Below are 18,138 nucleotides of genomic sequence, written 5' to 3'. Positions count from 1 at the left end.
GTTTATCCCCGCAATAAAGCATGTTTCCCGTTAGAAAAACCTAACTATCTTACATCTGACGCTTGACCTCGTCGTATTTGTAGCTACGCTATATGACCGCCTGATGGCGCCAAACCACTGCAAAAGCTGTCCACCGATAGGAAAGCGTCAGATTGTGAATCTTCCGGATAGGTGCAAGGAAGATACCGGAAAACAAATAATCAGTGTCAATGTTTGGTTCAGCACCCTGCATACTGGATACAAGACCCAAAATTCATTCAATTGTAAGTAGCGAGCTACGGCCGTGTTTTAGAAGACAACGAATTTGTATCAAAAAGCACCGTAAAAAAGCCAGACATGTTTATTTAGCCAAGTTAGCTAGGTCACAGCTAACATGATCCAACCGTGTGTTAAACATATACGTACTCATATGAATTCATATTGAATTTTGCAATAACACGGGACCTTAATAGCTAGCAATGTGTATAGTAGTAGGTACAGTAGCGTAAGCTTCAAGCAACGTAGACCGCTATAGGTAGGCTAACTAAGGTTAGCTTGTTATGCTAGCTAGCCAAGTAAACCCGTTGACAAGCTAGTGAAGATAACTAATCACGACATTACCTATTTGCTGGCATTGTCAGGACAATTGTCTGCACGGAGAAAAAAAATGTCCGCATTGTAGCCCTTGCCGTAAAGCAGGTTTTTTCCAATAGTTGTGTATTGTAGCAAATCTTATGACTGACTGTTAGGTTGTCTACTCCAGAACACTGTGCGCCAGTCTGATGACCGTTCTGACTACAAGAAACATGATGCATCATGATATTATTTTGTCGGTCACCATCCACAACTGGCAGTTTTAGTACACGACAACATTAGCTAAGTGATTTGAATGTGTCAGAGAGAAGACCCTTGTTACTGTCCTCTGGGTGAGTACCAGAGTATGTTCATTTTATGAGAGGAATACATAACTGTCTGATGTTCTTCACGTAGACCCCCAGATACACATACAGCATCTGTGTAGAGGGAACATGGAAGTGCGTCGTATTACATTCAGATGAGTCACCTGAACAGTCCTCTATGTAGCTTCTGTGTGTTGTGTAATGCCTTGTATCTTCAGGTTGATGAGTCATAGAATCCACCCCGGTGAGGCTAGTTAATATTGATTATACTCCGTGTGTGAATTAATTGCAAGTTCTAGCCTGTGCATGTTCCCACTTGGGTGTTTTTGTCAGTTGAGTTGGCTTTGGATCGATTGTGTGTATGTGTTCCAAACATTGTTTTTAACCCTTCTCTCACGTGAGATTGGCTGACCTACTTTCCACCTGTGTGTAACTGTGTGTGTACTTCATTATTTATGGGCCCCCTGGAAGAGAACAGACAAAGGATGATGTGGTGATAGAGGGAGAGAATAAGCGGTAGACCGAGAGCCAAGAGTAACAGAGAAGGGTAGATGGATAGGGAGGACGAGAGATAGCAAGGAGGGTTAACATTAACAGTGGCCAAGTTCAGCTGGCGCCAACATGCCCTGCTGAGACACACACACTCCCCTTAGAGATGCATTGTGAATAACACCATTAATTCAGAGGTAGGCGTTGCATAAAGCCACCTGCCATGCTCTTCAGGTTATTCTGCATGTTCCATACAATACTCCTGGGATATGTCCATTCGATGAAGTCTATTTCTTCGGGCCTAACCCTCTAGAACATGGATGGGCAATTGGCGGCCCCCCTTTTGAATGCCCTCAGATACATTTTTTCGGAGCTAAATTGGGTCTCAATTTACTGTTGCGAGTTAGAATAGTAGAATACACAAGGTGCAATATATAAATGTGGTTGTGCATCAGCTGTTTTTCTCTGTCAGTCACTGATGGTCAGTCAATTAGCCCATGTCAGCTACATTTTCGTAGATAGTTGGCAGTTAAACTAATTTAGCAATCTAAACTTATCATGGTTGAATTACCGGCCGGGGGGGGCGCATTATTTTATTAGTCTCGCTCAGATATCATATAAAAACATGCTAACCTTTCTCTCCACCTTATGGCAAACTGTTTCGAATTGTAGGAATTTAGCAGGGCCGATTTCCACGTTTATAAATAAACCCAGGGTCGTTACACTACTCCCTCCTTTCAAAGAGCGCGTCTTCGCGCTAGCTAGCGACTCGACGTCTTACAGGAACGCGCTCACCAGCCAAGCACACGCACTGTCGTGGATGCAAGGTCCGATACCACTTCTGACACCAATGTAATGAAACAGCAAGGGGCAGGTCTCGAGACCGAGGTCCGGCGCGCTATTGACTGTGCTGCAAAAGCATGCTCGTGCGGCAATTTCCCTGGGTCGTTACAATACATACATTTTGACATTTTTGGTGCAGTATTTCTCACATCAGAAAATGTGCATGAGGACGAGTCGTCTCTTGGGGAATGACAACAGGCATTTACGAGGGGGCGTAGACTTCGGCTACCGACTTCAATTTACCTCGATAAAAAGGTTGTGTGCCCGAACAGCCAAAGTCCAAAATGAACAAAACGGCACAACATGTTGTCATAATATATGTACAAACTATTCCGAACTGTCTTTTTAATGCTGAAGAGTATTCTAAGTAGAGGTTGACCGATTAATTGGCATGACCTTTTTGGACGCCGATTACATTGTAATCTACGAGGAGACTGCTTGGCAGGCTGACCACCTGTTATGCAAGTGCAGCATCAAAAAGGACTTTGTGGCTGCAAGGAGTCAGGGTATATGCAACAGTTTGGGCCGCCTGGCTCGCTGCGAACTGTGTGAAGACCATTTCTTCCTAACAAAGACAGTAATTAATTTGACATAACATTGAAGGTTGTGCAATATAACATAAATATTTAGACTGATGGATGCCATCTGTTCGATAAAATATATAACGGTTCCATATTTCACTGAAAGAATAAACGTTTTGTTTTCGAAATGATAGTTTCCGAATTTGACCTTATTAATGACCAAAGGCTCGTGTTTCTGTGTGTTATTATGTTATAATTAAGTATATGATTTGATAGAGCAGACTGACTGAGCGATGGTAGGCAGCAGCAGGCTCGTAAGCATTCATTCAAACAGCGCTTTCGTGCGTTTTGCCAGCAGCTCTTCGCAATGCTTGAAGCACAGCGCTGTTTATGACTTCAAGCCTATCAACTCCCAAGATTAGGCTGGCAATACTATAGTGCCTATAAGAACATCCAATAGTTATCGGTCTATGAAATACAAATGGTATAGAGAAAAATAGTCCTATAATTCCTATAATAACCTCAACCTAAAACTTCTTACCTGGGAATATTGAAGACTCATGTTAAAAGAAACCACCAGCTTTCATATGTTCTCATGTTCAGAGCAAGGAATTTAAATGTTAGCTTTTTTACATGGCACATATTGCACTTTTACTTCTCTAACACTTTGTTTTTTAATTCTTTAAATCAAACAGAACATGTTTCATTATTTCAGACTAAATGTATTTTATTTATGTATTATATTAAGTTAAAATAAAAGTGTTCGTTGTTCATTCAGTATTGTTGTAATTGTCATTATTTTATATATATATATATATACATAAATAAATAAAAATGTCAGATGAATCGCTATCACCGCTGAAAAATCCTAATCTTTCGACCTCTAATTCTCAGTGTTTTGAGATTTGGAAGAATGTGTTTGTTTACTCAGGAATTGTGTTAGACATGTTCTCTCTTTTCTATTCCCTTCCTTACACTGGTAATAATGCCTTGCCTTCTGATAGGCTAAGTGAAAGTTAAACCATATTGATTATGCCAATCGAATCCTCTCAGATTGTCATATGCGCTTAGGGGTCCATTTGGGATTGGGACATGACTATCTGTTGGATAGAACAGGGAATCATGTCAGCTTTATTCATTTTCTTTCTGCAATGCTCTGAACACAGCCCTATTCTAACCAACTCACATCTGTTCACCTCTGACCTTCTTCCCCTGTCTCCAATCTGATTGGTCAATATCCAGACAGCGCTTAGCAACCCAGGGAGTTCTGACCAGCCCTTGTAAGGGCAGAATAATTGTTTGTGTGATGTCTCCCTGAGTTTTAATGGAGCTTTCTACGAAGGAGATTATATTTGATACTTTTATACTTCCTATAAAAACATGTAGTACATTAGGAGGAAGTCTTTTCTCTTGTTTTAGGGGTCAAAAGATCAGATTTTAGGATTTTAGATTGTTTTACTGCTGTAATGTGGTGAAACTTTAAACAAAATTGAACTGATTAGAGGAAGGCTTAAACAAAGCCTCTATTCTTTCTCTCACTACTCCCTCGTTCTTTCTCTCTTCCCCCCTCTCTCAAAGGGAATTAGAAACACATGTTTACATTGCCAAAGCAAGTGGAATAGACAAACAAAAGGGAAATAAACTCTCTCTCTCTCTCTAGTCAGTAGGAGGAGGGCTGTTTATTGTAGGCGTGGCAAGGGGAGTGGCCGACCTTCATGCTGAGAGGTCACGGAGGAGGAGCCCCATGGATGAGGGTAAGGATGAGAAGGTGACAGGGAGAGGAAGGGGGGGACCTAGTCAGTTGTACAACTGAATGCCTTCAATTGAAATGAGTCTTCCGCATTTAACCCAACACCTCTGAATCAGAGAGATGCGGGGGGGCTCCCTTAATTGACATCCATGTCATCGGCACACAGGGAACAGTAGGTTAACTGCCTTGCTCAGGGGCTGAACAACATATGTTTTACCTTGTCAGCTCGGGGATTCCAGCCAGCAACCTTTCGGTTACTGGCCCAACGATCTAACCACTAGGCTACCTGCCGAGCCCATGGGTGAGTGCTGGAGGCAGGGGTAGAGAGAGGAGCTCTCTGGATAAGGTCTAGGAGAGGAGAGGGAGAGAGAGGAGCTCTTTGGATAAGGTCTAGCAGAGGAGAGGGAGAGAGAGGAGCTCTCTGGATAAGGTCTAGCAGAGGAGAGGGAGAGAGAGGAGCTCTCTAGATAAGGTCTAGGAGAGGAGAGGGAGAGAGAGGAGCTCTGCATAAGATCTAGGAGAGGAGAGGCAGAGAGAGAGAGCTGAAATATTGTCTTATGTCCCGATTCTTCACCCTTTTCTCCTGGTCATTGATTTAAAAGCATTGGGTTAGTGTGAACATTGGGTTAGTGTGAACATTGGGTTCGTGTGAGCATTGGGTTAGTGTGAGCATTGGGTTAGTGTGAGCATTGGGTTAGTGTGAGCATTGGGTTAGTGTGAGCATTGGGTTAGTGTGAGCATTGGGTTAGTGTGAACATTGGGTTAGTGTGAGCATTGGGTTAGTGTGAGCATTGGGTTAGTGTGAGCATTGGGTTAGTGTGAACATTGGATTAGTGTGAGCATTGGGTTAGTGTGAACATTGGGTTAGTGTGAGCATTGGGTTAGTGTGAACATTGGGTTAGTGTGAGCATTGGGTTAGTGTGAGCATTGGGTTAGTGTGAGCATTGGGTTAGTGTGAGCATTGGGTTAGTGTTAGTGTGAGCATTGGGTTAGTGTGAGCATTGGGTTAGTGTGAGCATTGGGTTAGTGTGAGCATTGGGTTAGTGTTAGTGTGAGCATTGGGTTAGTGTGAGCATTGGGTTAGTGTGAGCATTGGGTTAGTGTTAGTGTGAGCATTGGGTTAGTGTTAGTGTGAGCATTGGGTTAGTGTGAGCAGTGGGTTAGTGTGAACATTGGGTTAGTGTGAGCATTGGGTTAGTGTGAGCATCGGGTTAGTGTTAGTGTGAGCATTGGGTTAGTGTGAACATTGGGTTAGTGTTAGTGTGAGCATTGGGTTAGTGTGAGCATTGGGTTAGTGTGAACATTGGGTTAGTGTTAGTGTGAACATTGGGTTAGTGTGAACATTGGGTTAGTGTTAGTGTGAGCATTGGGTTAGTGTGAACATTGGGTTAGTGTGAGCATTGGGTTAGTGTGAGCATTGGGTTAGTGTGAACATTGGGTTAGTATGAGCATTGGGTTAGTGTGAGCATTGGGTTAGTGTGACCATTGGGTTAGTGTGAACATTGGGTTAGTGTGAACATTGGGTTAGTGTGAGCATTGGGTTAGTGTGAGCATTGGGTTAGTGTGAGCATTGGGTTAGTGTGAACATTGGGTTAGTGTGAGCATTGGGTTAGTGTGAGCATTGGGTTAGTGTGAGCATTGGGTTAGTGTGAACATTGGGTTAGTGTGAACATTGGGTTAGTGTGAACATTGGGTTAGTGTTAGTGTGAACATTGGGTTAGTGTGAGCATTGGGTTAGTGTGAACATTGGGTTAGTGTTAGTGTGAGCATTGGGTTAGTGTGAACATTGGGTTAGTGTGAACATTGGGTTAGTGTTAGTGTGAACATTGGGTTAGTGTGAGCATTGGGTTAGTGTGAACATTGTGTTAGTGTGAACATTGGGTTAGTGTGAACATTGGGTTAGTGTGAGCATTGGGTTTGTGTGAACATTGGGTTAGTGTGAACATTGGGTTTGTGTGAACATTGGGTTAGTGTGAACATTGGGTTAGTGTGAGCATTGGGTTAGTGTGAACATTGTGTTAGTGTGAACATTGGGTTAGTGTGAGCATTGGGTTAGTGTGAGCATTGGGTTTGTGTGAACATTGGGTTAGTGTGAGCATTGGGTTAGTGTGAGCATTGGGTTAGTGTGAGCATTGGGTTAGTGTGAGCATTGGCTGGAGGGAGTTTCCACCGGTGTAAAATACATTTGAGAAAGTGTGCAAATATCACTAGCAACAACAGAATAAACATTTTAGGATTACATATAGAAGGTCCATTTGATTCAGAATTTGTTGCTTTACCAAGTGGGATTGATATAGATTGAATTGTACTTTTTTTGTTATTGATCTCCATAATATCCAAGTGAAAAGAAAATGCTACAACTTTTTACAAATGAATAACTAAAATATAGTCGTTGCGTAAGTTTTCACCTTTGTTTAGACAAGCCTAAATGAGTTGAGAAGTAAAATGTGGCTTAATAAATCACATAGAGGTTAACATGATTTTTGAATGACTTCCCCTTCCTCTGTCCCCCATACATACATCTGTAAGATCCCTCAGTCATGTATTGAATTTAAAGCACAAATTCAGCTACAAAGACCAGGGAGCTTTACGAAAGCCTCATAAAGAAGGGCAGTGATTGGTAGGTGGGTAACAAAAGCAAATCAGACAGGGGTGGCAGGTGGTTAGAGCGTTGGGCCAGTAACCGAAAGGTTGCTAGATCGAATCCCAGAGCTGACAAGGTAAAAATCTGTCGTTCTGCCCCTGAACAAGGCAGTTAACCCACTGTTCCTAGGCCGCCATTGTAAATAAGAATTTGTTCTGAACTGACTTGCCGAGTTAAAGAAAATAAAAACAAGTTAGTAATTATTCTGTGGATGATGTCAAAGATGCAGTCATCCTTCTGAACTGAGCTGCAGAATAGGAATGGAACTGGTCAGGGATCAGGCCAGTAGTGACTTTAAAATGGACAAAATGAGTGTGTATGTAAACTTACGACTTCAACTGTATATATATATATATATATATATATATATATATATTGAAAAGAATAATGTGCAAATATTGCACAAAACGGGTGTCCAAAGCTCTTAGAGTCTTACCCAAAGCTCTTAGTCTTACCCAAAGCTCTTAGTCTTACCCAAAGCTCTTAGTCTTACCCAAAGCTCTTAGTCTTACCCAAAGCTCTTAGTCTTACCCAAAGCTCTTAGAGTTTTACCCAAAGCTCTTAGAGTCTTACCCAAGGAGTTTCTAAGGAGTTTCTAACATGAATTGACTCTGGGGTGAATAATTATTATTGGTGTTCTTTTTAATGAATCTTAATTTGAGTTTTTTTTTTTGACAAGAGTATTTTGTGTAGATTGTTGACAAAAAATACATGAAATTCCTTTTAATCCCACTTTTTGTAACACAATAAAATTAAGAAATCAATGGAGGTGTAGATTTTGTTTTTATAGGCACTGTATCTCAACTCCTAATATTGAGATAATGACACTGAATGGAGCTAATTACATTCATTGTAGCTAATTACATTCAAGGTAGCTAATTACATTCACTGGAGCTAATTACATTCATTGTAGCTAATTACATTCAAGGTAGCTAATTACAGTCATTGTAGCTAATTACATTCAAGGTAGCTAATTACAGTCACTGGAGCTAATTACATTCATTGTAGCTAATTACATTCATTGTAGCTAATTACATTCATTGGAGCTAATTACATTCATTGGAGCTAATTACATTCATTGGAGCTAATTACACTCACTGGAGTATCTGACATAGTCTTTGAAAAGGCACCCGGTGAATACCAGTCGCAGAAAGTGTTGGAAAGCCTTCTTGACGACACATGGATGACCTTTTGTTTAACCAGCTAAACAGCTGCTTTTGGCAAATGTGTTTGGAGGGGGTTTCTGGGTTGCTAATTTGCCTGGGCGTGGGTCCCTGGGTCTCTGATTTGCCTGGGCGGGGTGCCTGGGTCTCTGATTTGCCTGGGCGTGGGTCCCTGGGTCTCTGATTTGCCTGGGCGTGGGTCCCTGGGTCTCTGATTTGCCTGGGCGGGGTGCCTGGGTCTCTGATTTGCCTGGGCGTGGGTCCCTGGGTCTCTGATTTGCCTGGGAGGGGGTTTCTGGGTTGCTAATTTGCCTGGGCGGGGGTCCCTGGGTCTCTGATTTGCCTGGGAGGGGGTTTCTGGGTTGCTAATTTGCCTGGGCGGGGGTCCCTGAGTCTCTGATTTGCCTGGGAGGGGGTTTCTGGGTTGCTAATTTGCCTGGGCGTGGGTCCCTGGGTCTCTGATTTGCCTGGGAGGGGGTTTCTGGGTTGCTAATTTGCCTGGGTGGGGGTCCCTGGGTCTCTGATTTGCCTGGGAGGGGGTTTCTGGGTTGCTAATTTGCCTGGGCGGGGGTCCCTGGGTCTCTGATTTGCCTGGGAGGGGGTTTCTGGGTTGCTAATTTGCCTGGGCGGGGGTCTCTGATTTGCCTGGGAGAGGGTTTCTGGGTTGCTAATTTGCCTGGGCGTGGGTCCCTGGGTCTCTGATTTGCCTGGGCGGGGTGCCTGGGTCTCTGATTTGCCTGGGCGTGGGTCCCTGGGTCTCTGATTTGCCTGGGAGGGGGTTTCTAGGTTGCTAATTTGCCTGGGCGGGGGTCCCTGGGTCTCTGATTTGCCTGGGCGGGGTGCCTGGGTCTCTGATTTGCCTGGGCGTGGGTCCCTGGGTCTCTGATTTGCCTGGGAGGGGGTTTCTGGGTTGCTAATTTGCCTGGGTGGGGGTCCATGGTCTCTGATTTGCCTGGGAGGGGGTTTCTGGGTTGCTAATTTACCTGGGCGGGGGTCCCTGTGTCTCTGATTTGACTGGGAGGGGGTTTCTGGGTTGCTAATATGCCTGGGCGGGGGTCCCTGGGTCTCTGATTTGCCTGGGAGGGGGTTTCTGGGTTGCTAATTTGCCTGGGCGGGGGTCCCTGGGCAAGAAAAGGTGGAAGACCCTGTATTAGATCTACATGAGTGCCTCCAGAGTCGATTGGAATCTCCTTCTGTGTGTTATGACAACAACAGACCCTGTCTCTTTTTCTGGTTCCAGGTCAGTGCGAGAGGGCGGGACCAGTGGTGTCAGAGGGTCAGGAGGGCGTAGTGGACCTCCACTACAACCAATCGAACCCCTCGGAACCAATTCAGGTCTCCGCCCACCAAAACCAGAACTTGACACAAACTCAACTCGATGATGGTCAGAGGGTTGGATGTGACTCCATCGAACAAGACTCTTTAAATGCTAATAGGGATGAAGAGGAGGAGGAAGATGGTGATAGAAAGATGAAGGGAGAGGATGATGATGATGATGATGATGTGATAGTGGAAGAAGAGAAGGACAGCGTGACAGCACCCGACACTCCTATGACTGACTCCTCCTTCTCAGACACAGGTAACGCACACACCATGGTTGAAGGTCTGGGTTACTCAATCGTCTGGGCTTACGAGTGTGCGTGTGTGTCTGTGTATGTCTGTGTGTGCGTATGTGTCTTTTTATGTGTGCACTTACAGGGCCTTGCAAAAGTATTCATCCCCCTGGCATTTTTCCCATTTTGTTTCATTTCAACGTGTAATTTAAATTTATTTTTATTTGGATTTCATGTAATGGACAAAATAGTCAGAATTGGTGAAGTGAAATTAAAAACATAACATGTTTCAAACGGAGCACCATTAATTCCATTATTAACAAATGGAAAGAGTACGGCACCACAACAAACCTGCCAAGAGAAGGCCTCCCACCAAAACTCACAGACCAGGCAAGGAGGGCATTAATCAGAGAGGCAACAAAGAGACCAAAGATAACCCTGAAGGAGCTGCAAAGCTCCACAGCGGAGATTGGAGTATCTGTCCATAGGACCACTTTAAGCCGTACACTCCACAGAGCTGGGCTTTACAGAAGAGTGGCCATAAAAAAGCCATAGCTTAAAGAAAAAATAAGCAACCATGTTTGGTGTTTGCCAAAAGGCATGTGGGGGGCTCCCCAAACATATGGAAGAAGGTCCTCTGGTCAGATGAGATGAAAATGTAGATTTTTTGTCCGTCAAGGAATATGCTATGTCTTGCGCAAACCCAACACCTCACATCACCCCGAGAACACCATCCCCACAATGAAGCATGGTGGTGGCAGCATGCTCCGGGGATGTTTTTCAGGGACTGAGACACTAGACAGAATTGAAGGAATGATGGATGGCGCTAAATACAGGGGAATTCTTGAGGTACACCTGTTTGTCTTCCAGAGATTTGAGACTGGGACGGAGGTTCACCTTCCAGCAGGAAAACCCTAAGCATACTGCTAAAGCAACATTCAAGTGATTTAAGGGAAAACATTTAAATGTGTTGGAATGGCCTAGTCAAAGCCCAAACCTCAATCCAATTTGAGAATCAGTGGTATGACTTAAAGATTGCTGTACACCAGCGGAACCCATCCAACTTAAAGAAGCTGGAGCAGTTTTGCCTTGAAGAATGGACACAATCCCAGTGGCTAGATGTGCTTATAGAGATGTGCTTATAGAGACATACTCCAAGACACTTGCATCTGTAATTGCTGCAAAATGTGTCTCTACAAAGTTTTGACTTTGGGGGGCTGAATAGTTATGCACGCTCAAGTTTTCTGTTTTTTGTCTTATTTCTTGTTTGTTTCACAAGAAAAAATATTTTGCATCTTCAAAGTGGTAGGTAGGCATGTTGTGTAAATCAAATGATACAACCCCCCCCCCCAAAAAAAAATGTAATTCCAGGTTGCAAGGCAACAAAATAGGAGAAATGCCAAGGGGGGTGAATACTTTCGCAAGCCACTGAACGCTAACCCTGTTAATCGGTCAGCAGATCAGATTTGTGGCATACAGCCCGGGTCACACAGTGATGTCAGAGCAACCACATCAGCTACAGCCAGAGAGATGGAGAGGTAAAGGAGAGTGGTACAGCAAGGAGCAGGACAGAAGGAGAAGAGGAGGTAGATCGATAGGGGGAGATTTTAATAGAAGTCAGGGAGAAGAAGGGAAGATGTAGGGAGTCAGTGGAGAGGTAAAGTGATTGAGAGGAGCCTGAGGATCTGTGGTGCCTGTCCCATAACACACAATGTCTGGGCAAGACGTGAGTAACTATCAGTTGCCACTGGGTGTTGCCTATTGTGTTGTTTTTCCATTGTGATGTCATTGTAGCCAAATGTGCTAGCCTGTGATGTGAGCTCTGTGTGTCATTGTGCTAGACTTTGTCCATCCCTTGTTTTAGCCTTTAGTCTGGCTAACAACAAGGCTCACTGTTGTGTGTGTGTGGGGGCATGTCGGTTTAAGTACTCAATGGTGCATTATACTATGAATGTTATGTCGCTACCAACCAAATTCATTTCCCACCATGTGATAAAAAGGACTTGGGATTGTTCAAACGGGCTGTATGGTTTCCACAGAACAGAATCACAAAGAGAAAAGTACATAGTGAGAGTGTGTGTAATCGCTCAGTAGGTAAGAGATTCTGCCCAGTTTTCACTGGCTCTCACTGTCTGACATTTATAACAGGGTTTCTTTGATGTTCTCTCTCTCTCTCTCTCTCTCTCTCTCTCTCTCTCTCTCTCTCTCTCTCTCTCTCTCTCTCTCTCTCTTTTTGTCTTGTCCCTTTGTCTTCTCCATCCTCAATTCTCTCCCTCTCACATTCTCTCTTTAGGCAGTTTGGTAGAGCTCCACCCTTCTGTGTCTCCAGAGACTACATGTCCCATCAGCCCCGTAGCAGGTTGTCCAGACGAATCCTCCTACAGTAACCCTGAAGCAAAGACGTACACCTCCACCACAGAGCCTACTACCACCTCCACCACAGAGCCTAGCACTGCCCTCCTAGCCTCCCTAGAGGAGCTAGGGGAACGTAAAGATCATTCCCACCTTCCTCAGTCCCTCCATCAGGTGTGTGCCCGTCCCTCTCCATTCTATATATTGTATTTCTACCTGCCTGCGCTGTTCTCAAGTCAACATTTATCTGGCAGCCTGGTGTAGGTGTGATTCCCTCTGTGGTTAGGTGTGATTCCCTCTGTGGTTAGCTGTAATTCCTCACTATATATGCAAAAGTATGTGGACACCCCAGAACATGAGAACATATGAAAGCTGGTGGTTCCTTTTAACATGAGTCTTCAATATTCCCAGGTAAGAAGTTTTCAGTTGTAGTTATTATAGGACTATTTATCTCTATACCATTTGTATTTCATATACCTTTGACTATTGGATGTTCTTATAGGCACTTTAGTATTGCCAGTGTAACAGTATAGCTTCCGTCCCTCTCCTCGCCCCTACCTGGGCTCGAACCAGGAACACATCGACAACAGCTACCCTCGAAGATTCATTACCCTTCGCTCCACAAAAGCCGCGGCCCTTGCATGGGAAAGGGGAACAACCACTCCAAGTCTCAGAGCGAGTGACGTTTGAAACTCTATTAGCGCGCACCCCAAGCTGCTGGCAAACGCACGAAAGTGCTGTTTGAATGAATGCTTACGAGCCTGCTGCTGCCTACCATCGCTCAGTCAGACTGCTCTATCAAATAACATAATAACACACAGAAATACGAGCCATAGGTAATTTAATGTGGTCAAATCCGGAAACTATAATTTAGAAAATAAAACGTTTATTCTTTCAGTGAAATACGGAACCGTTCCGTATTTTATCTAGCGGGTGGCATCCATCAGTCTAAATATTCCTGTTACATTGTACAACCTTAAATGTTATGTCATAATTACGTAAAATTCTGGCAAATTAGTTTGCAGCGAGCAAAGTTTAATATTGCCCGCTAACATGAATTCATTTTAACTAAATATGCAGGTTTAAAAATATATACTTCTGTGTATTGATTTGAAGAAAGGCATTGATGTTTATGGTTAGGTACATTCGTGCAACGATTATGCGCTTTTGAAAATCCCCCGTTTGGCAAAGTAGGCTGTCTTTGTTAGGAAGAAATAGTCTTCACAGTTCGCCATGAGCCAGGCGGCCCAAACTGCTGCATATACCCTGACTCTGTTGCACAGAATGCAAGAGAAGTGACACAATTTATTTACCTAGTTAAAAGAAATTCATGTTAGCAGGCAATATTAATTAGGCCTGGCTGGCCAACTGCCAGCCAGGCCTAATCACCCAACATCAGAGCCACGACCTCACTAATGCTCTTGTGACTGAATGGAAGTCCCTGCAGCAATGTTCCAACATCTAATGGAAAACCTTCTCAAAAGAGTGGAGGCTGTTATAGCAGCAAAGGAGGGACCAACTCCATATTAATGCCCATGATGTTGGAATGAGATGTTTGACAAGCAGGTGTCTAGAAGAAAAATAAACGCACACCTACCAAGACGAGGTGCTGGCTAGCGGAGTAGAAACTTGAAAATAAAAGAGAGCCGCACACTCTTGGAGCTCAGATGCAAAAATGTAATAAACACTGCGGGATGACTCGTTTATATAGTGTCAAAAGACACAGGTGTCTGTAATCATAGCCAGGAGTGGCCTAATATCATTGGTTAATAATCAAATTTTAAAATGTCATACAAATAACAGCATACAAATAAATGGATAGCATACGATCATAGATTAGTGACATGCAGGTGTCCACATACTTTTGGTCATGTAGTGTATTTACTAGACTGACTGAACACACACACACACACACATTACAGTGTGTGTGAGTGTGGTATAATCCCTGTCATTATGATACACACAGAGCTCTGGGTGAAGTGAAGTGAAAATGTGTTGTCTATTCCCTCCTCCACCAGTAGGGGCACTGCTGTCATTTCTGATCAGCACCTCTCTGCATCTGTCTACTCCAATGATGTAAATACATCATTGGTCTACTCCCTCCCTCCTCCCAACACTTTCAACTGTCTCCTGGGGGCGCGTTCAGGTGGGTTCAGCGTTACAGAATGTTCAGATATAAATGTATTGTTGAGAACAGACATGGCCCAAATGGAACCCTGGACCCTAGCACAGACTGGGAGGATTTGACCGGTGCAGTCAATATGGTAATCGCTCCACCTTGCCCTCTGATAGGTTAGGTGAAAGTTTCACCATATTGATTATGGCAATCAAATCCTCTCAGATCTTCACATTCGCATAGGGCAGCGGTTCCTAAACTAGGGGTCGCAACCCCATGTGCCTAATATGAAAATGGTGTCACGGGAGAATTTCAAAAATCCTGACAAAAATAAAATACAAAACAAATTATTTACTGTATATTATAATATTGTCTTTGTATCTCAAAATCATGTGGTTAACCTTAAAAATGTAAATGATTCAAATCTAAAGGGTAATATTCAACCAGATCATGGAAAGAGACTCCACTGTACCTGTGAATCAGTTGGACCCGCTACACTATGAAACCACACAATATTGCAGAGATTTTGATATTACCAGCCGCAATTTATATGGTGAAAGCCATGTGTGGGGAGGGAAGAGGCACAGAAACTCACATCAATACATTTGTCAAATAACAGTGTTTAATGAAGAATTCATGCTATTGCTAGCAATCAACAGGAAACTCTTAATGACTCAAACTGCCATATGGAAGCATTGTATGGCACAACGAGAGCAACTGGCGCCAAACGAGCTGAGCCGAGAACTCTGACTACATCACATCCACTGCGCACGCCTGTTCACAACACTTTGTGGAGATATGGGATCAGAACATGACAATGTTGTATTTCACACCGAAGCTTGGTGGTTATCGATGGGGAGTGGTGGAAAGATGTTTTTCATAAAGAGAGGAACTCTTGTAGTTCACAATGGAGGTAAAAAAAAAACTTGGTTGACTTTCTGTGTAAGGAAATTTATCAGACACATTTTAGAAACTGAACAAACTGAATGCAAGCATGCAGGGGAAATACAGGGTAATACAGGGGAAATGCAGGGGAAATACAGGGGGAATGCAGGGGAAATACAAGGGGAATGCAGGGGAAATACAGGGGAATGCAGGGGAAATACAGGGTAATACAGGGGAAATGCAGGGGAAATACAGGGTAATGCAGGGGAAATACAAGGGAAAATACAGGGGAATGCAGGGGAAATACAGGGGAATGCAGGGGAAATACAGGGGAATGCAGGGGAAATACAGGGGAATGCAGGGGAAATACAAGGGGAAATGCAGGGGAAATACAGGGGAATGCAGGGGAAATACAAGGGGAATGCAGGGGAATGCAAGGGAAATACAGGGGCAATGCAGGGGAAATACAGGGGCAATGCAGGGGAAATACAGGGGAAATACAAGGGAATGCAGGGGAAATACAAGGGAATGCAGGGGAAATACAGGGGAAATACAAGGGAAATACAGGGGGAATGCAGGGGCAATGCAGGGGTAATACAGGGGAAATACAAGGCGAATGCAGGGGAAATACAGGGGAAATACAAGGGAAATACAGGGAAATGCAGGGGAAATACAAGGCGAATGCAAGGGGAAATACAAGGGGAATGCAGGGGCAATACAGGGGAATGCAGGGGAAATACAGGGTAATACAGGGGAAATACAAGGGAATGCAGGGGAAATACAAGGGAAATGCAGGGGAAATACAAGGCGAATGCAAGGGGAAATACAAGGGGAATGCAGGGGCAATACAGGGGGAATGCAGCGGAAATACAGGGAAATACAAGGGAATGCAGGGGAAATACAAGGGAATGCAGGGGAAATGCAGGGGAAATACAGGGGGAATGCAGCGGAAATACAGGGAAATGCAGGGGAAATACAAGGGGAATGCAGGGGAAATACAAGGGAATACAGGGGAAATACAGGGGAAATACAGGGAAATGCAGGGGAAATACAAGGGGAAATGCAGGGGAATGCAGGGGCAATGCAGGGTAATACAGGGGTAATACAAGGAAATGCAGGGGAAATACAAGGCGAATGCAGGGGAAATACAGGGAAATGCAGGGGAAATACAAGGCGAATGCAGGGGAATTGCAGGGGAATACAGGGTAATACAGGGGAAATACAAGGGAATGCAGGGGAAATACAGGGAAATGCAGGGGAATACAGGGTAATACAGGGGAAATACAAGGGAATGCAGGGGAAATGCAGGGGAAATACAAGGGAATGCAGGGGAAATACAGGGGAATGCAGGGGAAATACAAGGGAATGCAGGGGAAATACAGGGAAATTCAGGGGAAATACAAGGGAATGCAGGGGAAATACAAGGGAATGCAGGGGAAATACAGGGAAATGCAGGGGAAATACAAGGGAATGCAGGGGAAATACAAGGGAATGCAGTGGAAATACAGGGAAATGCAGGGGAAATACAAGGGAATGCAGGGAAAATACAGGGAAATGCAGGGGAAATACAAGGGAATGCAGGGGAAATACAGGGGAAATACAGGGAAATACAGGGGAAATACAAGGGAATGCAGGGGAAATACAAGGGAATACAGGGGAATGTAGGGGCAATACAGGGGAATGTAGGGAAATGCAGGGGAAATACAAAAACATTCTCCAGATGAGTGACTGATCCAGAGGAAAGTATGTTTGTAACAGAAAACAGCATCAGGAAGTGTCCCACAGGAGTGATGACCGCTCACATCCAACGCTTGGAAGAGCACTTTGGGACCTACTTTCCAATCCATTTGACTATGATCCTTGCTCAGTTGACATTCCGGTTAGTGAAATTAAACTCGGAAATCTCTGACTTCAGTGCGTTCAAGACAACCAGAAATACTGTTAGAATGTTTTGCAATTGACTGTCATAGTTCCTATTTTAAAAAATTTAAAAAGTAAACATTGGCTGTTAATTACATTATTTTCACATGGTTGGAGTCGCAAGAATTTTCAGATATCAAAATTGGGTCAAAAAGGTTTGGGAAGCCCTGTAGGGTCAAGGGGTCAATTTGGGATTGGGACATGACATGACATCTGTTGGATAGAACAGGGAATCATGTCAGCTTTATTCATTTTCTTTCTGCAATGCTCTGAACACAGCCCTATTCTAACCAACTCGCATCTGTTCACCTCTGACCTTCTTCCCCTGTCTCCAATCTGATTGGTCGAGATCCAGACAGCTTTTAGCAACCCAGGGAGTTCTGACCAGCCCTTGTAAGGGCAGAATAATTGTTTGTGTTATGTCTCCCTGAGTTTTAATGGAGCTTTCTACGAAGGAGATTATATTTGATACTTTTATACTTCCTATAAAAACATGTAGTACATTAGGAGGAAGTCTTTTCTCTTGTTTTTTTTGTCAAAGCCTCTTATTTCTCTCACTGTTCCCTCATTCTCTCTCTCTCCCCTGAGCTCTCTCTCACTCTCTCCCTTTCTCTCTCTCTCTCTCTCTCTCTCTCTCCCTTTCTCTCTCTCTCTCTCTCTCTCTCTCTCTCTCTCTCTCTCTCTCTCTCTCTCTCTCTCTCTCCCCCTCTCTCTCTCTCTCTCTCTCTCTCTCTCTCTCTCTCTCTCTCTCTCTCTCTCTCTCTCTCTCCATCTCTCTCTCTCTCTCTCTCTCACACACACACACATGTAGGCCTACGCACCACAAGCAAGCAAAATGAGCAATTCATATTTATATATATATATGTTTTGTTACTTGCAACAAAGAAGAGGGAGAAAGAGTGAGTGTGAGAGAGGTCAGTGGGTTGTTACCGCCTCTCACTTGATTAGAAATGCGAGCGCTCATGCCCTCTTTCTCACACACACACTCTCCCTCTCTCCACTTGAGTCAGCAGGAGAACAATAA

General features: G+C 43.9%; 1 protein-coding gene across 1 annotated transcript in view; it reads left to right on the top strand.

The window, feature by feature from the left end:
* Positions 1–131: 131 nt before the first annotated feature.
* The window catches only part of LOC118362323 (consortin-like), a 37,348-nt gene continuing 19,341 nt past the window's right edge, over positions 132–18,138 (top strand). Inside the window, exons 1-4 of the mRNA XM_052485930.1 lie at positions 132–263; positions 4,392–4,485; positions 9,529–9,867; positions 12,135–12,367. Of these exons, the coding sequence (XP_052341890.1) occupies positions 210–263; positions 4,392–4,485; positions 9,529–9,867; positions 12,135–12,367 (720 nt within the window). The 5' untranslated portion in view covers positions 132–209. The remainder of the gene's footprint in view (positions 264–4,391; positions 4,486–9,528; positions 9,868–12,134; positions 12,368–18,138) is intronic.

Source organism: Oncorhynchus keta, chromosome 29 (assembly GCF_023373465.1).
Source record: "Oncorhynchus keta strain PuntledgeMale-10-30-2019 chromosome 29, Oket_V2, whole genome shotgun sequence".
NCBI lineage: Eukaryota > Metazoa > Chordata > Actinopteri > Salmoniformes > Salmonidae > Oncorhynchus > Oncorhynchus keta.
Note: the sequence above shows the minus strand (reverse complement) of the source record. Positions and strands in the feature narration are given on the sequence as shown.